Below are 25,212 nucleotides of genomic sequence, written 5' to 3' on the forward strand. Positions count from 1 at the left end.
GCGTGGATCACTGTTTGCTGAAAACTGGCGACCATCCAGCTACTAATTACAGAATTTTTTTCTCACTCATTATTTTTAATCTGATTCATTTGTGAAAGACCTTTGCCATCTTTTCTTTACAGAATAAGGGAGCATGTGTTATCCTTCTTTTTAACCACCTGATCCACATTCAGGATTTTTACTTCTCTTTCCAGAACCCCGGAGAACAAGGTTTCAGAGCCATATCCACCATGTTGCAGGCACCTGTTGCTCTCAGGGTCTGTTCCAACACAGAGTGTTCCTTTTGTCCTGGTGTTGACCCCGAATGTGGAGTGAGGTGCTGCTTCTACCTCTAGGATATGGGATGTACACCTTGGTGTCTCCCATACCCAAGTAACTGCCATATACTTAGGGATAGAACAGTCAGTAGATTCCTTCAGGATGGCCACAGGATGGTAACAAAGGCATGGAATTTCTAAGTTTGAGAGACCATTCCACCTCTGAAAAACTGTAATGCCCATGAATAAAACTGGAAATAATACTAGGAAATACCCAGGCAATCTGTATACCCCTTTCCTGTCTTCATTTTAAACCCTTCAGGTACTAGAAATCTCTCTACCGTGCATTAACAGACAAATGGATCTTCCTGTGAACTGTTCACTGTGTATCTTCAGAGTTCCCAGACAGCCTCATTTGGTGGGATATTGGTTCAAACTGCTTTAATTTGTACCGTAATTGCCGATACCATACGGGGCTCACTGTGTGAGCAGAATCTAAGATGTCTGCCTTCCATGCTCAGGAAATACCGCAGAGGGAGCGGCTCAGGCTGCCACCCAGCTGCGCAGCCTCTGTGGTCGCCCGTATGGAGCAGGATGTGGGTGGGTCAGACCTGAGGACGGTTCTTGTGCAGCTTCTCTTGGCAACGTTCATGCTGTGGTTCCAAATCCAGCAGGCACAGTAGTACACGGCCTCGTCTTGTTTCCTTAAGAAATTTATTTTCAAGGGGGAAGTGGAAGTTTGTTGTTCTTCCTACTTAAGTGACTGTAAGTAAGCTTTGTTGAGACAAATGTGAGATATTCTCTCCCTGATCTGGTTTCTGTCAGTACCAGTGCTTGGCTCTTTTGTTAAGCCAGTGGGCACTTTCTAAGATATGTGGGCACACTCATCTCTTGCTCTGGAAATTGATATTTCAGGTTGCTCCAACTTCACCTGCCCAAGGCCAACTGCGAACAAAGAAAGGAAATTCCCATGAAAAAATGATATGGAAAAAGGCAACAAGAAAGACTTTTTTGAAGTTTTCTGTAGACTCAAGTTCCTGAGGGACAACTCACAGGTCTGAGAGATAAGAAAATGACTGCTTCCAGCAGTGACATCCCGTTGGCCTGGCTGGGCCCCCAGCAACAAGGTAAGAAAGGTCCCTGTTAACAGGACTTGTCAGGCCAGGGGCAGGAGGGCGGGGCTTGTTCAGGTCTCAGAAGAACTGGTGGCTTAGATAGTTCCCTCAGGTTGTTCATGATCCAAGCAGTTCTGGGGCTTTTTATGCCCCATGAGTGCTGGGCAGAAAGTGTAAGAGGGCTCCCAATCTGGAAAGAAATTACTGGTGAATATGTCTATTTGGGGTGTGGCAGGATTATACTCAAACCCGCTCAGCCATTCCCCCTGAATCCCGTAGTGCAGGAACATTGCTCAGAAACATGTGGACAGGCCTTTTGTATTAGTCAATTGAGAATTTCTTGGCATTTTACTTATTCTCTGAAGACATCTAATCCCTCAGGTCCTGCACTGGTGCTACAGCACATTGTAATGATTCGTGTTACTCCATGTTCAATAGCAGTCTGTCTCTGCTGTGGGGGACAGTGTAGTGTTCCTTGTGTTGTCTTACAGTGAAGAAGTGGTTTAGTGCAACCGTCAAGAGGAGCTAGCGATCTGGGTCCCCCCCTTTCTCTGCCTATACCAGCTGTGTGACCTGGACAAGCCACTGACCCCTTAGTACTTCAGTTACCTCAGGAGTCGGGCATGCTTGCTGATAACACTGGAACAGAACATTTAGGTGGTGTAGGTTACAGGAGCTAACATATACTCAGAAGTGAGAACACACAGAGAGAACTTACACACACACACAAACACACATAGATTAGCTCTTCTGGTCCAGGTTCTCTCTCTTCTTTCACAGGGAGAATCCTTAGTGGCCCAATATGACGGCCCATCTCACAGCCTCAATGAATTCTGAGCTCTATTTTGATGACATCATGCTGGCACAACCTCCCCACACCTCCCGGGAAAGGACCTTGCTCCGATTCTAATTCACCAGACCCCTTAGTGTTCACTTAAGGAACTGCAGTCCTTAAACCCTTCAGTGCCCATTAGTCCAACGCAGAAGGCATGAACTTACTACCTTTGGCTCAACACTAAGCCTAAATTCATTAAGCTTGAATATTTTTTAGTTTTAAAATGGACCAATAATAGTTATATTACAGAGGGATTTCTTTAACATGCAATAAAAATGGCACACAGTGATTCCCTGTCTCAGCCTGAACTTTGCCCACATACTGAGTCTCTGGATGCTGAGATGAGGGTCAGTGGTACAGCCTGTGTGCTCTCAGTCCCCACAGAGGACTTTCGTTCTCTTGGAAATAGTGTCCAAGGACGCTTTGGAAGCACAATTCCTGAGGTCGGCTAGAAAAAACTGTGTAAGGGTAATCCAAGCTGGCTTCCTGGAAAGCTCCAGAAGTGCTGCAGACCAGGGGAGACTGAGGCTGGGAGCCCAGCTGGGGGACTGGTTGAGGTTGCCACTGTAGGGAAGGATGTGGACGGCACTATCCCAAGGAGGTGTTCTGTGGGTTGTCTCCACAGTTCTGGGATGGCGAGTACCACAACATCCTCTATTTCTATGAAATTTATGGTAAAGATTGAAGTAAAAAATTGAGAAAACTTTTGCCTCAACTTTGTTTTTCCCACATACATGAATTTGATTTGGGATTTTTGTCCACCCCTCAAAAATCCGATGCTCCAAAGCCTAATTGTGTTTTTGCCCCTACCAGTGAATGACTACCTTTTCAAAATTTGGGCTTGATTTCTTGCAATATTCGTCAATATTTTTCTTTACTTTTGTGAAATGGATATGTGGCACTGTTCCATCTTTGATAACCCAAGTCCAACTGTAAATAAAAGAAGAGCATTTCCAATGAACTTTTTTTTGAAGATTTTATTTATTTGAGACAGAGAGAGAGAGAGTACAAGGAGGGGGCAGAGGGACAAGCAGACTCGCTGCTGAGCAGGGAGCCAGACACAGGACTTGATCCTAGGACCCTGGGCTCATGACCTGAGCCAAAGGACGACGCTTAACCAACTGAGCCATCCAGCCTCCCCAAACTTCTAATAATTATAAGAAACATTACAGAATTTCTTTGCCCTCTCATCTAGAGTAAAATGATCTGGGAGTGTGACTCAAGAGCCCAGAAGGAGAAGAAGGTGAACGCTTGGAGCAGTGACATCCCATTTGCCAGGCTGTGTCCTACAGAAACAGGCAGGATAGTGGGGACCTGGTGGCTGGATGCCTCCTGCCTCAGTGTCCCGACGGCATGGCCTGAAATGGGGAGGGGGAAAGAAGTGGTTGGTGAGGTGGGTTGTTGGCCCTTTAGTGCTGACTGCAGACTTGCAGGGTCTGATGGGCTGTGTTTTGTGGGCTTCTTCCTGCTGTGCCCATCTCAAAATAGGGCTGGTGGTCTCTTGAGGACTATTGGCATAAATGTGAAGGGACCATGGAAGAATCCTAATTTCTGTGGAAATGAGAATGGTTTCTACTTGCCAGGACCTGTTTTATGAACATACTTTCTCAGTATAATATTTTAAAATATTGCATGTTTACTAAATATTAACTTTCAGAAGAACAAATATTTAGGGCACCTGGGTGGCTCAGCTGGTTAGCGTCTGACTCTTGATTTTGACTCAGGTCATGATCTCAGGGTCCTGAGATTGAGCCTGACATTGGGCTTGTGCTGACTGTGGAGCCTGCTTAAGATTCTTTCTCTTCTTCTGCCCCTCCCTGAACCACTCTAAAAAATGAGCTAATATTTAAGAGTATTTTTTATTGTTGAAGTTTTATTCTTTTTTTTTTTTTTAAAGATTTTATTTATTTATTTGACAGAGACAGAGACAGCCAGTGAGAGAGGGAACACAAGCAGGGGGAGTGGGAGAGGAAGAAGCAGGCTCATAGCAGAGGAGCCTGATGTGGGGCTCGATCCTGTAACGCCGGGATCACGCCCTGAGCCTAAGGCAGACGCTTAACCGCTGTGCCACCCAGGCGCCCCTGAAGTTTTATTCTAAACGTCCTTCACCTTTTCCATCTTCACAGTGATCACATGATACGGATGCTAGTAGTTTTCATTTCACAGATCAGGACAGTGAGGGACAGAGGAGTGACACCTGACTCAAGGAAAGCCACAGTGGGTAAACATCTTCCTTGAAGAAACAGAGGAAAAGGATAAAGAGGAAGATAAAAATGCCCTACGAGCATCTCACCACGAGCAACAACTCGCTCCATTATGGTGTGTGGAGTTCTAGATTTCTTCTTTGCAGATACATGGGCATAAGTGTTATTTTGGGGACTACAGAGACATCAATGAGTCACAGGTGCATCTGCACAGGGTTTTGTTTTCTTCTTGTTTCAGTTCACTTCATATTCTGAGCATGTCCCCCTGTCACTGGAGCAGTTTTTCATGTCTGAGGCTATGAAGTGTTTATGTCTGTCGCTCGGGAGCTGCCTGAAACTGTGCACATTTCTTACTCTCTTTCTGTCTCGAAGTCCTCATCTGAAAATAGATGTGATAACAATCCTATCACAGAAGTTAGTGCACATTAAATAACTGAGTATTTCAGTCTTATAACTGCTAGTCCAGGTTCTGGAATATAGTGAATTTTTGATAATACGTATCATTACTCCTACTATGATTTCACAAATTTAATGTCCCCATACTGTCAACCATTATTATTTACACCAACTTTAATTGTGAAAAAGCCTTGGTGACCATTTTGAAGTCGTAACCTGGAAAATCAGTCACATATTATTACTATCTTATTTTTCTGCATTGATTTTCCATGTTCCTCTTTTCCCCCCTCCTTTCTTCAGTGAAGCTTTTTTGCTTGCCTTTTATGATTTCCATATGGTTTTCTCTAAATGTTTGCATCTATTAAAACTTTGAAGAGTTCTGCCTAGAACTTACGTGTGGCTCTGTCACATACCATGTGGAGCTGATGTGAACTCTGATTTGGGTCCTGCCTGAGGAGAAAAGAGAGGAAGAAGCCAGGATGGCTGGGTTTTCCTCCTGAGGCAGCTGCCCTATTGTCCCTGCTTTCCAATAAATACCATTTCTGAAGTGATCCACACTGGGCTCTTGAAGGTTGGGGAGGTGGAGGACAGTAGACCAGAAGGCCGATGGCCTCCAACTAAGAGGACTGACTTCCTCTGCAGGAAGGTGCCTCCTGGGAATGTGAAGGAGGAGGAGAGGGAGAGGAGACATAGGGCCACTCTGGAGGGAGGTCCCCTGCTCCGCCATTACTGTTAGGCATCTCCTTCCAGATCCTGTGTGTGTGTGTGCATGTGTGTTCCTGTGCATATGTGTTCGTTTGTGTGTGTGTCTCTATGTGACTATGTGTGCCTATGTGTCCATGTGTGTGTCTCCGTGTATGTGTTCTATGAAGAAGGGCTGGCACTTGTGTGTGTCTAATTGGGGGAGCCCACACTTTCTACATGACTTTACCTCAAGGAAGGCTGAGAAACAGTATCTGACATTTTTCTTTCCTATAGTGGGGATGAATCCATTCTTTCACTAAGACTCATAAGGTGGGGAATTTCCTGGATATAGACGAGGGTTTCAGATGCTAGAAGCCAAGAAGGGAGATAAATGGCCACTTCAGATATATTCATGGAAAAATGTGTTTTGTCTTCGTGAATTATTTCAAACAGGAAGTAAGCAAAGGCAGAATTTATCTTCTATTCATTATTTTAAACACTTTCAGAAAATAGAGATGTTATTTTCTTTATTTTTCATAACATTAATAGCTCACAATAGTGAAGGCATTTCTTTTTTTTTTTTTAAAGATTTTATTTATTTATTTGACAGAGATAGAGACAGCCAGCGAGAGAGGGAACACAAGCAGGGGGAGTGGGAGAGGAAGAAACATGCTCATAGTGGAGGAGCCTGATGTGGGGCTCGATCCCACAACGCCGGGATCATGCCCTGAGCCGAAGGCAGACGCTTAACCGCTGTGCCACCCAGGCGCCCCATAGTGAAGGCATTTCTACATGGTAGGTGTTGTGCTATGAACACATTGGTTCTATGATCTCATTTAATCCTCACAAAGCCTACTAAGTGGGTGCTTTTATTTTTGTTCCCATCTTTCAGATGAGAAAAGGGAGGCTTTTGACACACCAGGCATTTTATCAAAGGTCTGACGCGAGTAAGTGGCAGAACAGTAATTTGCACCAGGGGATCTATACCTAGAACGCACAACCTTAAATCAGATACTTTATTTCTTCCATATGTACTTGCAATATACAATATATCATATACAACTATGTAATAAGAATACGTATCCATGTATTTGTACATATGCATGTATGTATACATAGGTATATGTGTATTTATTTATCCCAAAGTTCTAGAACACATGTTTAGGATTCACTACAGGAAATACTCTAAATGTGCTTCCTCAGTAATGCTTCCTAAGACTCATTGATTCACCCATCAAGTCAGCAAGTGTGTACGGAGGCTGCCCTAGAGACGAGGCATGTGCGGACCCTGGCGAGGTCAGACACCAGAGACAAGGGTCTTACTTGGGAGCGCTTGTATCCCAGCAGCACTTGCGTTCATCTTCCTTCGTTTGGCGCTGAACCTGGCCCGCACAGTCACGTCCATGACCACAGTCATGTGCCCTCTCTCCATTTCAAGCCCCATCTTATGCAGCCTGAACCACAGACATTCCCTGGAAATCTCAGGACAAAGAACTGACGGTCCCGGACCCGCTCAGGCTGTTCTCAACAACCGCAGACAGCAGCTCTCATCAGGAGGCAATCGGGTCCACGGGCAGTTGCGGCAGGAAGGCTGGCATCCTGCAGGCACAGCTGGTGGCTGTCTGCTGCTTTCCCCCTTGTTGTAGGACCGAGGTACCTGTCAGGGAGCGCAGGGTGAGGGCCTGACTGGCTTGGCCTCTCTAATACTTGGCATATTTGCACGTGGCTTCATCTACTGTGTTCTGTGGACTGCGTATGAAGAATCCCAGTGGAGGAGACAGGATGTCTCAGTGCTGCCTGTTTATTCTCCTCTTACTGCCTCTGAGCAGGTGTTTTAAGAGACCAGATGTGCATCAGATACCCAAAGCCTGATTCATTTTTTTGGTACCAATACATGACTAAGGGGGCAGGTACAATATTGAGTATGGTACATAAAGGTAATTATCCTTTTTTCTACTATGGATATGATATTTCTGGTTGTGCCATTTTAGCTAGTAACTGGAAAGAGAGACAGAGATATACACACAGACACGTAGATAGAGACAGAGATGGAGACAGAGACTGACAGAGACGTAAACACAGGTGTATCTAGTGCAGCTAGAAATATTGCAAATGTGCCGCAAGAAAGACTTTTCTCAATTAATTGTCCCAATTATTTCATGCTAAGGAGTAGAGACAGATGTGAAATTTCAAAGAAGTACTGATGATAATCCGGAGTCGTCCTCCAGGCTGGGTGCTACGCCTCTTGGATTTCTCATCTCATCATCTCACACCAGTCGCTGGGGTGGGAGCACCTCTGCTCCCCAGAAGACAACTCTGGAGATGCTCCCGCTGACCTCCTCCTCTGACCCCACAGTCGGGGGCCCCCGGGGTCTATGCAAACCCTGGCCTTTGTTGTTGTTGCCATTTTACCGCATTTCTCATGACTGTCCGTTTCTCTCAAGAACTTTGAATTGTGAAATTTGGTTCCTGGATTCAAACAATAGTATTTCCATTGGTTCTTGGACCATACTTTTTGTAGATTAGTTTCTCTTTTTTTTTAGAGTCAGAAAGCTTCATAGATTCGGTTTTTAAAACCCTGTATCTTGTTTACATAACTATGTACTTAGTACTTTCTGAACAGAGTCTCTGTAGCACAGAAATCTCCTTTTTAACTAAATAAAAAAGGGCACAGCCTTTGCAGAATAATTAGAAAAAGTCACTTTTTCTCCAGGCTGACCCAGCCCTGCTCAGGGTGTAGAGGAGGGTGGGCGTGGGATGGATTTTGGTCCCCATCGTGTCCCCTCACATAGGCACACATGAGCAGGGCACGCTGGTCACAACAAACAGAGGCTGCGACTCCGGGTGTGTTGCAGGGGAAGGAAGTGTCATTACTGTTGAGAACCTATGCATGTCATCTCTTCCTCCTGATTTTGGAGGGAGGTGCTAACCCTACCAATTGAAAATAGTTTCCTCTGGTTTGGAACAGCCTCTTTCAGGTTAGGACAATCTCTTCTGGCACATTCCTCATCCTTTCCGTTTCTCTGTCTGTCTCCTGCTCATTCTCATGAGGACATCACTACACATGGGAGGACAGTGAGTTCTCATAGTGGTCCTCCCACCCTCTTCCAGCCCTTTGCCCCTCTGGTCGTTAGGATTGGCCTCGTCAGAACTGTCTTGTGCACTAACCAGCCCTGAACCCACCACTGACTCTCACCACGCCCTGGGACGTAAAGGTTCCTCCCTGCGGTTTCTGCTCTTGGCTAAGCATCAATTCTTTCTTCCGTGAAATAGGTGTATCTGCAGGATTTTTAGTATGATCACATGATTCCCTCAAAAGACTCAACAACTAGCACATTATCTGGCAGCTAAATGCATATGAATTCCATTTTGTTCATTGCCAGCACCTCGAGGTTGAGCTTTTCACAATTACTGAAATTCACCTTACTTCTCTCTGAGATAATCAGACCATTTCAACATAGAGTCTCTAAATAGGAATGCGAGTTAATGGGAAATTATGTCAACCAGACATTTAGGGCAGGGTTAGTGATATCTGCGGGGGTACATTGAGAGCCATCCGACTCCCTTTCCTCTGATACTGAGGCATTACCTAACAAGAAGTATTAAAGTGCTTAATACACTGCCTACCCGGTAGAGAAAGAGTTCTCAGTAAAAAATAGCTATTATTAAAATCTTATCAGAACATTATATTTATTAAATTTCATAAAGAACTTAATTCTTTTTCTTTGAGTGAGCATAGGAAAGCAAAGTAACTGTTGATGTGTGGATTGCAAATACTAATTCTACCACTTTCAGAATATAACTACAGATTTTTGGTAAGTATTGTGTAACTTCAATTTAGAAGTTAAAAAAACAGAGGCGACAGAACTCACCGTAGGTAGGAACGATCAGTTTGTGAATGAAACATTTAAATGTTGACTCACAGGTGGGAGAAAAGAAGATGGACAGAAGAGATAGATCAATTTTAACAAACGTGAGAGGCTGGATTTTAGTTGACGTTACGGAAGTGGCAGGCAATTCTCTACTTTCTTTTTGTAAGAGTTAAGACTGTTCACTACTGCACACTTGGTCTTTGTATTAGAGAACATCAAGAACACAGGACTGAATTCATCATAATACTGGTTCAGAAACCCCTATCCTCATTTCTCTACACAGATAGAGAGATCTCTTTATTTATTTCGTTCTACTGAGGTGGTGATGACTTACCTAGTAACTCAACAAATACCTCAGAATCCCTGATGTAACCAAAGAACAAAAGCATAGAAATAATCCCCATTCTCCTCGCGACTGTGTTCACCAACTAGAAAAGCACCAGTGTTACTGATCCTCTCTCAACACTTGCCCGGTTTCCTGTTTCTTACTGAAGGAATGGGCACATCCTGTTCTGTCACAGATGGGACTTTGGTGGCTTTGTGGAAAGAGAAAGGAACTAGATAAAATCTCCCAACTCTGCCACTTGTTTTATTTATTTGGGGGCAAATATAACCCTATTTATGTGACCGTCTACTTGAGGCTTATTCTCTTGCTCCTCCAGATGGACAGTCCACCTCTCGTTACCGTGCCCTGGGCATGACGAGGTGGGCACGCGGGGACGGCACACATGGTTTCCTTAGTTACTGGTTACTGTTCGGGAGCAGCTAATGGAAGCATCAGCAGAGACTGGGAAGTGGGAGAGAGTGAGCTTCGGGTTCCCTCCCTGAAGGGGGCCTGCATCCTCACAGCGGCCAAATACAGGTGCAAGTGGGAGAGGCCATTTCCTTTTATATCAACCAACACACTAGAGGACTGTGTTTCTTTTTTCCCAGGGTTCTGGATTCACAGCCTTGGAAATCTAGTGCCAAGAAGAAATGCTTTTGACAGGTGACATGGTGATGGTTCTCTGAGCTTCAATTTCCATTGGCCAACTTTCCATTGGAAATCAGAGCAAAGAGTCCCATTACTGTAATCCACAAGGATTAAGTTCCTGGGGCGCAGAGCAATGGGGAGAAAAGTGGAGCATTGATCCTGAGGAGGAAACAGAAGATTTCACAGAATCCGCCCTTTGTGCCCCTCTGCGTCCGTGCTTGTTCTTTGTCTGCGGGAGAGATCCATGCCCCCACAGCAGGGGACACACAGATTCCTTCTTCTCAGTGTCCGGATAAACACGTGAAGCTGATTTTCTAGCAACCTTCCATGAATGGTAGCAGATCATGTTTTCAGGCAATAAAAGTGCCAAGCAACTATGCTGAACAAAACTATGGTCGTGTGCAATTCTGCTTGAGACCATCTCATTCCCTCATCTGCATGTGGACAAGAGATGTAAAGAAACCAAGGAAATTAAGTACAGTGTTAATAGGAAGACTCAGTATTGGTGTCACTGTCTATAGCACCTGGTACCTGTCCTACACAGGGGAAAAGACACACTCAGGCCACGAAGCTACTCTGAGCTCTCCAAACAGGAACCTCGTCTCTAGCTTGGCAGACAGATTCAGTAGGAACCAGGAGGGAAACCAAGATTTTGTATTGTAAATGAAGCAAAGGTTGTTGGAGAAGAGGGGAGAAATTGTGGTCAAGACAGGCTATTATACACATTTCTAGCCGTCAGATGACACATGGTGTGTCTAAGTGCTCAATAATATGTAAGAATTTTAATATCAAGTAACATGTGAATTCTTTTTAACAACAAATTTTCAAATAAAGATCAAAAGCCATACAGGTTTTCTAAGAGACAATAGGATATGGAAGTGACATCATAAAATCTCTCCTGATCCCAATGTCTAGGAGTGACCTCTTCAAGTTGTGCCCTTTCCTCTACTGAAGACTGTGTCCCTGACGCATTCTGGGGTGGAACACTAAGAACACCCAACACAAACCAGTCCGCATAGATTTCCAGGTGTGCCCAGAAATTTTCAGAATTGTGATTTTTAGAAGACGACACTGAGGGAACAGACATGACTTTTCCACAGTACTTGCGTGTGTGATCAATTGGGAATGGATAATATAACTATGGAAACTATGATTTTTTGAGATGTTCTTAGACTTTATTCACCATTAAATTCATAATATACTGTTGGTCCAATTATTCAAACTCATAAAAGTGTCTCACCCAACTCAGGAATGAAATAAATGAGTTGAGCCCAAATCATCAGGGTATTTCAACCATCCATCTATGCAAAATCCCCCACCCCTGAGGTACTGGAAGCCCCTCTGTCATAGTCAAAATGTCAATCTCACTTCAACAGACATTAATGGAGTCACCACTGTACCAGGTCCTGTACATTCTAACACGATGCTTTCAGTGTTGTTCGAATCTGCCATGTAAACAACCATTTAATTAGCAATCATTTAAGTAGGACAGGAGGGTTGGATGTTCTCTGGGTAGTTTGGCTTTACTGTGTGTGGCTGCAGCGTCCTTGGTGACACTCACCTAGCCAAAGGGACAAGGGCAGGGGGTAGGAAATGACTCCAAATGTGACTTGTTGTTCCCTCCACACAGGGGTTGTTTCCTCCCTGCACAAGGCCACTGTCCTCTCAGCCTGTAACTCAAGGGCACTACGGACCCATGTTGAAAACTGAGATTTCCATTGACTTGGGATGCCTTCTCATGACAGGGGCTTCATATTTAGCTAACTTCTCTGTAACTAAATTGTCACAGTCAGGTCTCAGCATCACTCCTGTGTGGAGTCAGGCACTGAGAGGAAAGGGTTCAGGGTATTAGGAAATGGGAGAGACACATAAAGGAACATCCCCCAAACAGAGCAAAGGTAAGTTACCGCCCCTCCTCCCCCACCCCTTCCTGCCCCTGCTGGAGGTCTTAGCCTTGGGCCAGCCTTCAGTGGAGGGTAGGGGTGTTGGGTTTTTCACAAGCAGGTGTGTGTTAAGTATAAATCTCCTGCTGCAGAAACAGAAGCTCAGGGAGACAGATGAGGACTTACTGAATCTGAGAGACCAATTTACTACAGATGATTTGGACTTGCAGTAATCATGCTTACCAATGCTGTTAAGTGTACATCAGATTGAATCTTTGTTTGAAAATACAATTAATTCAGCTTAGACCTCCTCAGAGAGCCTTTTCTTCTTCCCCACATGGGACAGGAGATGTTTTCCTGTTTGGGGCTAGAGGATCACTAAGATAGCTCTTCTTTTCTTTTCTTTTCTTTTCTTTTCTTTTCTTTTCTTTTCTTTCTTTTTTTCTTTTCTCAAGAGGTTGACAAATTTTATAAGGATTTAGGAAACATAGTAATACCTTATTTGTACAATTTTGCTTTAACAGAAATCAGTCCTATAATTGTGGCAGTTAAACCACCCCCTTTTGCAGAGGAGAGAACAGAGGTCCAGGGAATCTGGCCCCCAAATCCCATATGGGGTAGCATTCCAGGAGAAGTGGAAGGCTGCGGGCTCTGGGCTCATTCAGGGTTGATGTTCAACCTGCCTGAGGATCACGTCCCCCCACAGGAGTCAAGCACCAAAATGCCAGTGTGTGAGGGTGCTGAGAATTTAGCCCTACTGTTTTCTGTGCTTTTGATGCCTGACTCTCCACTGTCAAGTAACTAACAGTGGGCGGGCAGCAACTTAGAAACTGGAATCAGGAGTTGATTTCCCATCTCAGTTTTCAATCATTTTATGGTAAATCTGTCCCCAGAATGATTCGCACAATACTTTGTTTCCACATTCTTCGTTGGCGATGGCCAGAATCTTCAATCGCTGGAATGTCACAGCTCTGCTCAGTAGAAACAAATATAAGTCACAATTTGAGACACACTTTCTAACTGTGGCTTTTAGAAAAAAAGTTTAAGAAACAAAATTCTAGGGTTATTTTTATTTCCTGCGAGATATCCAAAATAGTGTTTCAACGGTAATCAATAAGAAATTAGTAAGACGGTTCATCTTCTATACAGTCTCCAGAATGTGACTTGTATGTTACACAAAGAGCCCATCTCAGCTTGGACTAGTGGACTAGCTACATTTCACGTGCTCAGGAGCCACGTGTGGCTAGTGGCTCGTGGCTCCTGCATCAAGCAGCACAGATTCTGCTCCAGATGCTTCAGAAAATCCACGCTGGACGATCTTCAGAGAAGTCCCTCCAGACAGGACAGCTCCCTGGGTCTCCAGGGTTCTGTGCAGTGGACCTGCGGAGGGGGCGTTAGCGAGAGTCCGGGGTGCTGAGGGCTGACCCTAGGGCAACCCCAGGAACCCAGAGCCCGTGGAAGGTGCCAGGCATGGAGTGACCTGGGAGACAGAGACATTTTTGCTCAGGGACCTGATCAGAGTGCTGGGCTGTGTTCTTCCCAGGCAGCGCAGTAGTACACGCCCTCGTCGCTCTTCCTCAGTTTCAGCACCGACAGACTACAGCTGTAGCCGTCGCTGCCCTTCTCAGCATTGACTTTGTCCGCATTCATAGGAAAATCCCTCTCCACTTTGGAACTGGACATGTCGAGGTAGAGGAGCCTCCTGGGGACCATACCCTCCTGGTGGCGGTACCAGTGGATGTAGCTGACTGAGCTGTCAACTTTGCAAGTCAGTGTGGCTGAGGGTTCCAAGGGCAAGCGCGCCACCACCAAAGCAGGCTGCTCCAGCTTGAGCCCTGCTCCGCCACCTGCCAGGGGGAGAAGGGGACAGCGGTGAGACAGTGATGGCCAGGAGCCTCAGGGTATCCCCTGCACCCTGCACCAGAGAGCAAATTAGACTTACCGGAGAGCAGGAGAGAGCACAGGAGGGCAAGGGGACCCAGCATGGTTCTGCTTCCCACCTGCTGGAAAGAAACACAGCTTGACCTCCTGGCTGCACCTGCTGTGAGGAGACTGGCTGGCTGGTGGCAGAGGGCAGGTTAGGACCTCAGCCTCTGCTTCACTGAGGAACCTGCAGGAATGGTGAGAGAGAGGCAGGAGGGAAGGAGGGAGGGGCCAGAGGGCTGGGACAGGTCTGACCACAAGGGGGGAGGGAACACCAATCGTTAGGGGGCTGAGAAACAATGAGGCGTGTTAGTGCAGGGAGAGCACCAGCGATAACAGCAGTCCTTGACTGGACATCAGTAGCCTGAGCGCTGCACGAATTGCTTTCTGCTCATTGTTTGATCACATCCTGAAAATCACACTGTGGGGAGATTTAGAATTTAGAAATGGGGAAAGCCTGGCTCATATTTTAAGTAACCCTTCCAAGGCAGCATGCCTACAGGGAATTAGGTGATGGGGATGTGAGCCAGGTCTGCCTGGAGACAAATCTCAAGCCTCAAAGGGCCACTCGGTACTGACAGAGCACCGGGTGTGCAGGTGGCTCAGGACGCAGGGACAGCACAGAGCAGAGATCCTGCTGGAAAGGCAGCAGCCCCCTGAGCTAGCATTGCAGCATTTCTCCCGGTGGTCTCCTCGGAAGATGGCGATGCCCTAACGTGCATGATAGCTGTGTCATCTTGGGCCAGATATTTCTCCTCCTTGTCCTCACATGTCAGAGCGAGCTCATTAGGTTGCATGCGGAGTAAGCAGGGAGTGTGAGCAAAGCATGTGTCCTGTCCCAGATGCATAGAATAAGCTCAGGAAATGCTGGGCATTGGTGTTTCATCTTAAAACTGGACTGGTTGTAGTAGATGATTTTTGGGGTCCTCATAGTGTAGAATTATAGGGAATATTACAGTTATGGGAAATCAGGTGTGTGTGTGTGAGTGTATTGTGAGTGTGTGTGTGCATGTGTGCACACGTGAATGCAAGCATAGCGAATTCATTTAATAGAGAATGTCTGTTGCTCCTGAGGAAAAAGGCAGCCTCACATAGGGTTGTCAAATTTAATGGAAAAAGAGTGCAAAGTGCTACGCAATATTTGGACATAAACTACAAAATTATCAGTTGTTTACCTGAAATCCAGGGAAATGCGAATCAAATCCACAACGAGATATCACCTCACACCCATTTGATTGGCTGTTATCAAAAAGTACAAATAACAAACATCATCACAGAAGCTGGGAGGTGAGGAAGAGCAGGGACTCGGGGTGACCGTCCTTTGCTCAGGGACCCCATGTGCCAGGGACAGGAGGCTGCCCCAGGAGCAGCTCCGAGAGCAGAATCTCCCAGGCTAGCTCGATGTCTTACAGGTCCAGAAATCCTTGCTGGGACAGAAGACTCGTGGTTTCAAAATTAAGAAAATATAAAATTGTCATCACACCAAAGCAGAAAGAGTATTCTTGAGACAAAAAGGTAATAAGAGAAATCGACTTCAGAAACCTCAGCCAAAGCTTCCCATCTGCCTGCTTTTCCCACAGGCCCTGCGGCTGCCAGGTGCTCGCGGTCTGCAGGGAACGGCGGGTTCAGACCCACTGCACGTGCCTGCCAGCCTCCCAGACCTGCTGGCCTCGGGAACGGTCCAGTCATGGGCCCAGCCTGGGAGCCCAGCTCTCCGCGCAGCCAGCGATATCATCTGATCAATGGTGCGCTGAGGACAGACGTCCTTCTCAGTCCGGAGCTCCAAAATGGGACACGTTGGAGAGGCTGAACGATACCTGCTAACTCTGGGAGGACTTAATGCATTGACAAGGACAGAATGACGGCTCCAGTCCAAGCCCTGCCACTTGGAGGATGTGTGTCCTTGGGAAAGTCACTGAAAATGGGAATAATAATGCTCACTCTACAGACACCGTCCATCATGGACCTGGGATTGGGCCAAGTTGGTCGCTTTCTAAATAAATACTATCAGTCAGTCTTATATCCAATGTGATTTTTACAACCACTTGTTCCTTAAAATAACATGTCAACATAGTTATAACAACCACATAGGACAGAGCAGCTAACTGGAATCTTCAAATATTTCATCTGTGCAGTGACATAAGTAATGGAGCCTTGATTTAAACACAAGGCCAACAAATGCAAAACCTGTCTCACCATCCATTCTATAGATGAAGAATTCAACATATATATACACAGAGATGGAGAGGGTTATGTTTAAGCTCTAGAGAGTAAGGGGTCATGAGGAGACTTTCAGCGAGGTCGCAGAACTCAAGAATCTCTCACGTGCCAGGGAGCAAGGAGCAGAAGCTGTTCTTGGAGAGCAGTCATTCCGGTAACAGTGCTGGGCCGCAGAACACGATAGAGATTCTTCTAGCACTGGTGAATTAATAGTTGCTTGCCTTTAGAGACACTAATTTTGTTAAGGTCGTAACAGTAATCATTGATCCATTAAATAATGTCAAATACACTTTATTGGATGTCATACATGGTACCTGTTGATTCCTTCCCTGCAAACATAAAGGTGTTATTTATTCTATTCTGCAGATGAGACAGAGGCTTAGGGAGGTTGAGTAGTCCCGCTAAGAAGAACACAGCAAGAACTTCAAGTCCGCCAGGTTAACGAAGCATGTGCCTTACATAACCTGCTTGGTGCTTTTGATTCAGAGATTAATTTCTGTTCTCTCTGAGCTGTTGCTCTGAATGCACATTGTGTTCTTGTTCCACTTCTGATTTTTCAATAATAAGCTTCCTGCATAAAAACTATGGTATTTTGCTTGTTACTTAGCACTGACTACTAGCCCCCCCTGCTGGCCATTGCAGGTATGTCATACACCTGATAGTCCTCTATTGTTCTGCAGGTAGGTGAAGTCTATTACAGCAAAGACTCAGCTTAGTGGTGGAAGAGCCCAGAAATACGAGGCAGGAAATCTGTTTTTCCAACTGTGTACTCAGTGTGCGTGGTAGTTTTGGGTAAGCGGCTCGTCCTTGCAAGGCCCCCATTTCCCCAGCTTCAAATGAGAGAACTGACTGATATGCTTGGTGTCCTATGTACCTGTGAAAACTACAGAGATTTGCTTGTGAATATACTTACTTATGTTTATATAAATGGCACACCATTCCCGTCAATCAATGTCTGCCCATATGTCTGTCCCCCAGTTCACTGCTCCTCAGTGCTGCTCCTGGTGCCACTGGCTGCAGCCACTACATGAATTCATCCGCCGACAGTGACAGACACTGGTCCGGCTCCCACACTGGCTGTCACCAGCAAGGTTGTCACCGACAGCTCAGGGCTCTACACGCGGGCAACAAGTCGCTCCCCGGGAATCTCATCCCAGGGTTGTTGGTCCCAGGAAACACACACACACACACACACACACACACACACACACACACGTTCTCCATAAACATGGTCCGTGCATCAGCGTGTGTGGACTTCTGTGAACCCATCATCCCTCAGTCTGTCCTTTATTTGCTCCTTGCACGTGTACAGACGATCCCTGCAGTGGATTCAGAACACAGAACAGGTCGGTAGAGACTTTGTCAGTTACTGGGGAAATGAAGAAGGGAGTTGTATGGATTTTACATGGAATTCACTAAGAAACCCAAGGGGGTGCTGGCGAAGCGAACAGGTGAAGAACACTGGTGATGATCCTTCCCGATGAGCTTACATTGAGTACAGAGTAACGGGGGGGGGGGGGGGGAAGTAATCCAATGAAAGATATTAAGGATTCTCTTGTCTAGACACTGGGGTAGGGACTGGACTTTTCCATATGATCTTTTAATGTTATATATCTGTAAATATAAAATGTCAGGAAAAAATTGACCAAAATGAGCCTCGTATGAGAAGAAATTGCTGATTATGAACATTGTCAGACTTCTGGAGACGCATGGACATTAGGACTACATTGCATTAGTGTCAGCCTGTAAACTTAATGAGTATCAGAAAGTAAAATGCCTCCTCTTCCAGGAAGCTCACTGTGGCTGTGGTGTGTGCATGTGCGTGTGCATGTGCGTGTGTGTATGTGCACATGTGTGTTGCAAGTTGCTAATACTGACTCTATAACTGTGTTAATACTTACAAAGCTTCACACCCGATGTCCCCTGACCCCCATGCTGTCAGTCAGGCTACTGTTGGCATCACTCTGGGCAGGTGTCATGTTGCTGGGAATCCTAGTTGGGGGATAAGGGACAAGGCCCAGGTCCTGTGGGATGATCTCTGGGCTCCCCAACCACTAGGGGGAGCCCCGCCTCTGCATTTCAGGGGACCCTGCTGTGGGGACAGTGCCTTAACCTGTTGCACCTTGTGGGGACAAAACTTGGGTTCCCAACACACTAGCCTGCTAGACCCTGGAAGGAGGGAGAGCAGCAGCAGCCAGGGGGGATCGGGCACCACGGAGAAGCCCACGCTGGCTCCGTGCGCGTTCAGGGGCTGGAGAGAGAGTGACGTGGGCAGGAGCTGGCCTGGCAGAGCTTTCCAGGCAGTAGGAGCTTCTGGCTCAGACGGGTGTCTTTTGGGAACAGGTGCCTTCCCAACATAAAATGTCTAATTCGAATGGTGCTGGATTATGTGTCTGTCAGTTGACGACAGCAGTGACCTGCGCCTTTTACTCCCAAAGTGATCCTGTCACAGGTCCAGCCTCCCCCGTGTTCTGTACCATCACCGTCTATAATGGCGAAGGCTCGTTTTCCAGTGTGAGCTCCTGGGAACTGCATTTCCCTCTCCTGGTCACGTCTGTCCTTCCAGCTTTTCTCTCAAGGGCTTTCGGCTGCGAGCTCCCCATCATCTCATTCCTGCTTGCCTGGATGGAGACATGGTTCCTGGATACCAAAGTGTCACCTCTGGAGGCAGAATCGGAACCAGTAAGTGTGTCCCCAAGTTAGGCTCCTGAGAGCAGCTAGGGACCGAGCTGAAGGAAGACCCTGGAAGTCCTGATTGGAACGGAGTCGCACTCAGGGGAGGTGACGTGGGTCTCGGGCTCCATCCTCAGTGGGCCCAGCAGACATCCAGAGCAGGTGGAGGACAGGATGGGGAGAGAACGTGGCTCCTCTCTCGAGCTGTCAGGCCAGGCTTCCCTAGAAGCCAGTGTGAGCCCCGAGGGGAAAGGACATTCCAACTGCGGAAACACCAGCCCCACTGTGTCCCTGGGATCGCAGTCCTAGGACACTCAGCACTGTGTGCGTCTGAACAGCCCTGTTCCTCAGGGACAGAGATGGAAACCAGTCGGGCTGAGCTGAGACGGCAGCTCTGAGAGTCAGCGACCCTCCAGCATCTCCCGTGGCTGCCATAGAGCAGGGGGCGGCTTTGAGGGGCCACCGTCAGCCAGGTGGTGCCTGGAGGGGACGATCGGTGGGTGAGGGAGGAACACGGAGGGCGGGAGGAGGGAGAAGCCGGCCAGACACCTGCTCAGTCACTCAGGCTTCCCCCATCCTCCCGTGAGGAGTGGAGGGATTCCCTGAGCTGTGAGATCCCGAGCCCTGCCGGGCGGTTACCGTCCCCTGTGGGCTTTGAGATCCTGGACATTGACTAGGAAGCCCCGTGACGGGCTGAGCCGCATGGGGCGTTATTGGGCTGGAATTCTTCTCTGCACGATGGCCAGAGTGGAAGCCCAGGGGCCACCCCCTCCCTCTTGCTGGTGACAGGATCGAGACTCAGCGCAGAGACCCAGGCCGTTTCCACACACGCTGTGACTGTGCTCTGTCAGCACGGGGCTCAGTTTGCCGTGCCCAACAGGAACAGAAGGGCTCATGTTCTAGAGAAAGTTAAGCCTCATTATAACCTCCGGGAACAGTGGAGGAAAATTACCTTCTACATGGTTTTTATTTTGGGTAATCGCATTTACAGAACAAAAAGCTACAAGAACAGAATTATTATTCAAGAGTAATTGTAAATCACCCGAATCAGATCAAGGTAAGACTTCTATCCTTTGCCCTCTGTTCTATGGACACCGATCCCGGAGCAGCGGCAGAGAGAGCTAACGGAGTTGCTTCTGTGATTGTGTGTGAACGTCAAGTTGAGCTTGGTTGAAGGCATATCACCTATAGATGTGAGTGAGCCTTGAATGCTTTTGTGATTCCACTAAATTAAGGGAAATAATAGAGCAGAACACAGGATGAATGCAACACCGAGAGCACCTGTGTTCTCAGGCTCGGCAGCAAGTGCTACCCACACCTGGCCCCTGGGAAGAGGCCACTGCTTCCTCCAGCTTCTCCCAGTGTTCCCTCCCGTGGGGCCCTGAGCCTCACTGTGATGGTCCCTCTTATCGTGTGCGAGTGTGCTGAGCTCCCACATGGGGCTTCCTCCCCGTTTCTGTCCTCTTGTGATTCCCTCCTTTTGGGTGGCCACTGTTTTAGTGAATAAGTATTTCTTCACCATCTGAATAACTCTTTATACATTTCTAAAAGGCTATCCACTTATTATGCTTCACAATTGACATTTCTCTAACCAAATGCATCAGTCAGGCCATTGGTCTGACCTGACCTGGTTTTTTGACTTGCTTTGTACTTTGGTTTTGATGCCATCGACTTCTGCAGGAGGAAGCTATTCCCCAGGGAAAATGCTGTAAACTGGAGTCAAAGGTTCCCAGGAGTAACAGGCCAGTCTTTAAACTAGTTGAAATCTGTGCTAATAGAACCGTTTCACAGTTTATTAACAAAACCCTTTCTAGTCAAGAGATTTCAAAATACCACTTTTTGCTGTGTTTTATTCTCTAGAATCTGAAGCAGATAAAATATGTGGTTATCATCTGTATTTTCATCCATCATTCAAAAGCTCAGTCCTCCCTCTCTCTCCTTCACTCCCTCTACTCTCAGAACATGAGCAGACATTGAACACAGCAGGCATTGAGGATACGACAGTAACTGAGACGGGGTCTTGCTGTGGGACCCGTGCTGAGACCCAGAGTGTGGAATAAATGTGCCCGAGGCCACAGACCCTGTGACGTGCGATCAGCATCTCAGAAGACAGGCAGAGCAGGGGAAGGGTCTTGATGTCTCTTGTTCCCTGTCATCCCCTCACCCAACCGTCCTCCTGACCCCCCTGGAAGAGGATGGAGCGCTGTGCTCCAGGTTGCCCAGGACACAGACCAGTGCCTCCCTGGGGACCCGCCCTTCCTCAGGGCTCCCATCCCACCGCTCCCCCTGCCATTTCCATCCTCTGTGTTCCTGCCTCCTGGGTCTCATGCACTGTACGTCCTCCTGTCTCCTCCCCCTTCCGTTCAGCTCTTCCTGCTGCGCTTCCTGCACCAGCCTCCCCTCTCCCAGCCTCAGTCACCCTGTCCCAGCCCCACATGACATAGAACACTTGCGTTGTTCCTCAGGTTCCTCAACCCACTCTAGGAGCTGAACGTCTCATCAGCCCATTTCAGAGATGAGCAGAGCGAAGCACAGAGAAGGGAATAATTTGTGCAAAGTCACGAAGAGTAAGAGGTGGAGCTAGGATTTGAACCCCGGCTCAGTGCTGGAGTCCACGCTCACAGCTGATCCATGTGGGGCCTTTCAGTGTTAATGGAAATGCAACATTGATCACATCTTCTCCTGCCCAAAAGCCTTCATTGGCGGAAGGATTAAGGAAGTGATGGGTCCTTAGTCTGGCAGCGAGCACCATTTTCACCACCCTAACCCAGTTTTCCAACCTCCCAATAGTGTCTCCTTGTGATGTCGTCTTAGCTTTTCTGAAAACATTACGCACCCCACCCATCAGGTCATTGCTCAGCTTGCTTTCTCTATCTTTCACACTGCTCTGCAGTCCTACTCTCCACTCACAGGAGACAAGGCTTCTCCCCTACCCAACCCCGCCCCCTGCTGCTGGGAGGGTGTTCTCTGCATTTCCTTGGGAACTCTCCCCAGCCCTGTCATCTGTGCTGGCTGCACCGCCCTTAGCCCTGACCTGGCCTGTTCCTACCACTGGGATAGCAACCTGAGTTAGAGACTGTGTTATTGTATTCCCAGCGTTGAGCTTAGTAAGTGATGAAACACACACACACACACACACACACACACACACATCACACACTCACACACACGATAGCAGGGCATATTCCAGGCAGGGAGACTCATGTGAGTGATCAGAGGCACAGCAAGGGGGCAGCGAATAAGGGCAACTCCAAGTAACATGATATTCTGGAATATTCCTATTGGATCTAAAAGCAGGTTAAAACACAAAAGCATAGAGTAAGATGAAATACAGATATGAGTTAGCAGAAAATCTCTTTCTTAGCCAAAAGAATCTCAAATGATATTAAACGCTTGCATACCTCATTATGAGGGTTATTTCTTAGAGATGTTTTGCATGTTCTAAGACTTGTTCTTTTGAAAAATGGAAGTTCACATTTATTTCATGCTTTTGCATGCATCTTATTTTCTGAAGAGTAATAAAATTTCTCAATATTACTGTATTTACTTAATTGGAAGTTCAGAGCAGCAGGGTAATAATAATGTGAGGAACACCTTAGACATTCTTCATTGAGCTTCCAGTTCTGAATCCCTTGGCTTCCTGCCTCTGACCTCTACCCCCACCTACTGGTGGTTGGGAGCATTACCGTTTCATTGGATGACAGCTGAGCTAGAACAGGGTCAGGGTGCTGTGCTGGGTGCTGCTTTGTTCCAGACAAAATGCCAGTAAGCAGCAGGCAGAGAAGGAGTGTGCAAAGGGACTTACTCTAGTGTATTATACGTTCATTGTCTGAACATTGAAGTTAGGAAAGAATTAAAATTAAAACTATTACTGGAACAAGGTGCCTAGAACCTAAGATTCCACCCTAAAGCACAGCTGGGTCGTGAGGCCAGCGGCTACAGATGCAACAGGACAGACGTCCGGGCTCCTGCTGCCCTGGGACGGATCCAGTGCTGATGGGCCCCTGGGGGAGGAGCGGGCGTCTGGGGCTGCCTGCCTTCTCCTGACTGTCCTTCTCCAGCCCTAGCACGGCTCCGGCACGGAGTAGATGTGTGGCTGCGGAAGGAATGGGTGAGAAGAGAGAAGGAGAGACATCGGGGGCACCAACAATAAAGTGTCAGCATTTTCCTTGTAAAGGAATGGCTTGACGTTTACTATCTTAGAGATTTGGAAAATAAGCACCTTTTGTTAGAGGTACTTTGAAAGGATATGAAGGGGGTGTGTCTGCAGGTTTGTGTGTTGGTCTCACCGTGTCCTGCTTCCCCTGTATTCAGTGGAAGGAACGAGGAAGCACAGTCCTCTGTCAGACGATTGGCTGAAGGTGTTATGTGGGGTCAGACATGACGTGAGCCGGTCGTGATGCTGAGGAAAAGGTAGTTTGTCACCTCCTGAGTCACGGAGAGAGTGAAAATGAAGAATCGCTCAATCGCATCATATAATCTTTGCCAATAAATCTAGATGAAGGCACTGACATAGGAATTTGACATCTTCTGAAAGTAACCAACACACACGCTGTTTGCCTGGGACAGTCTGGCTAACCCTGGGCCCCGTGCGATTATTATCAGAACGCCTTCAATCTTTCTGAAGGGTTCTTGCTTAGATGATCGATTATAGAGTCACTCTATATATAGTCAGTAGAGTTGAAACACACTTCTTCTAATTTTTAATAAAAATATTACCAAGTATGGAGACTTCACTGCTAAGGATATTACTTAACCTTGATTTAAGAAAAAACAGCTTTACGGAGGTATCATTTGCATATCATGACATTTGTCCGTTGTATATTTGTGATTGCATGACTTTTAGTTAATTTATACTATTAAACCAACATCACAACACAATTGTAGAGCAATTTTATTATCCAAAAAAGTTTCTTTACTTCCAGTTAATCTCTGCTCCTAAATTCAGTCCTAGATAAACCACTGATCAGCTTTCTGTTTTGTAAATTTGCCCTATCAGGCAGTTAATAGAAATTAAATCATACACTGTGTAGTTTTTTTTTTTTTTTTTACATCTAGCTTCTTCCACTTAGCATAACGTTTTGGGGGGTCATTCATGTTGTAGCATGCATAAGTGGTTTGTCCCTTTTATTGCTGAATACTATTCCAGTGCACAGATGACAGTATTTTGATAATTCACCAGTGGGTGGACATTGGAATTGTTGCCAATTTTTGCTATTATGACTAGTCTTACTCTGACCTTTGATATGCATGTCTTTGGGGGAGACATTTGTTATTTATCTTGGAGAGATTCCCAGCAAAGGATTCACTGGGTCTTTTGGTCAGTTTCTGTTTACGCTTTTAAGTAATTGTCAAAGTTCTTTGTTCTCCAAAGTTGCTGAACCATTTTACATCCCCTCCAGCAGTGTGTGAGACTTGGTTTCCCCTTGGATTATATATATAGGATGGAATGCTACTGAGCCATACAAAAGAATGAGATTTTTCCATTTGCAACACCGTGGATGGACTGACAGGGTATCATGCTGAGTGAAATAAGTCAGACAGAGAAGGATACTCATGTGTGGAACGTAAGAGACAAAGAAGAAACACTCTTATATACCAAGAACAACCCGGTGGTTGCCAGAGAGGAGGTGGGTGGGGGAAATAGGTAAAGGGAATTTAGGGCAGTCATTGTGTTCAGCAGTGAGTAATTCATAGAATTGTTGAATTATTATATTGTACACCAGAAACTAATACAACACTGTATGTTATTTATACTTTAAATTTTTAAAAAAAGAGCTTGTTTCTCCCTGTTCTCACTGACACATGCTAGAGGTTGTCTGTTTGATAATGAACATTGTAGCAGGTGTAAAGTAGGGTTTCATTTATCCCTAGGAACCGAATGCTGAAAATATTTTCATTTGCTTATTAGTAATTCCTCTTCTTTGGAGAACTGTGTATTTTAAGCCTTTTATAATTTTTCGAAGTTATGTTCAGTCTTACTGATTTGTGGGAGTTCCTTATACATTCTAGATAAAAGTCCTTTATAAAACGTACAAATTTTTCTCTCAGGCAGTAGTCTTTTCATTTTCTTCATGCAGACTTTTGAAACACGTTTGAGTTTTGATGATGTCCAGTTTATCAAAATATGTTCTTGGATGGATAATGCGTTTGGGGTCATATCGAAGAAGTCCTTGC

At 46.3% G+C, this 25,212-nt stretch overlaps 1 long non-coding RNA gene and 1 gene segment (V, D, J or C); one reads left to right on the top strand and one right to left on the bottom strand.

Annotated features, from left to right (window-relative positions):
* Positions 1 to 14,323, bottom strand: part of LOC123789425 (T-cell receptor gamma chain C region 5/10-13-like) — a 34,284-nt gene extending 19,961 nt beyond the window's left edge. The window contains 2 exon segments of the C gene segment in view: positions 13,744 to 14,066; positions 14,162 to 14,323. Of these exon segments, the coding sequence occupies positions 13,744 to 14,066; positions 14,162 to 14,204 (366 nt within the window).
* LOC123789426 (uncharacterized) lies at positions 889 to 11,468 on the top strand. Of its 2 annotated transcripts, none has more exons than XR_006778822.2 (3): positions 889 to 1,022; positions 1,173 to 1,384; positions 10,297 to 11,468. It is a non-coding gene; the product is annotated as an uncharacterized LOC123789426 (long non-coding RNA). The 2 variants fall into 2 exon arrangements; XR_015724067.1 differs by lacking the exon at positions 10,297 to 11,468 and adding an exon at positions 7,659 to 8,179.
* Positions 14,324 to 25,212: the final 10,889 nt, after the last annotated feature.

This window comes from Ursus americanus, chromosome 3 (assembly GCF_024610735.1).
Source record: "Ursus americanus isolate L20-20 chromosome 3, mUrsAme1.1.p, whole genome shotgun sequence".
Lineage (NCBI taxonomy): Eukaryota > Metazoa > Chordata > Mammalia > Carnivora > Ursidae > Ursus > Ursus americanus.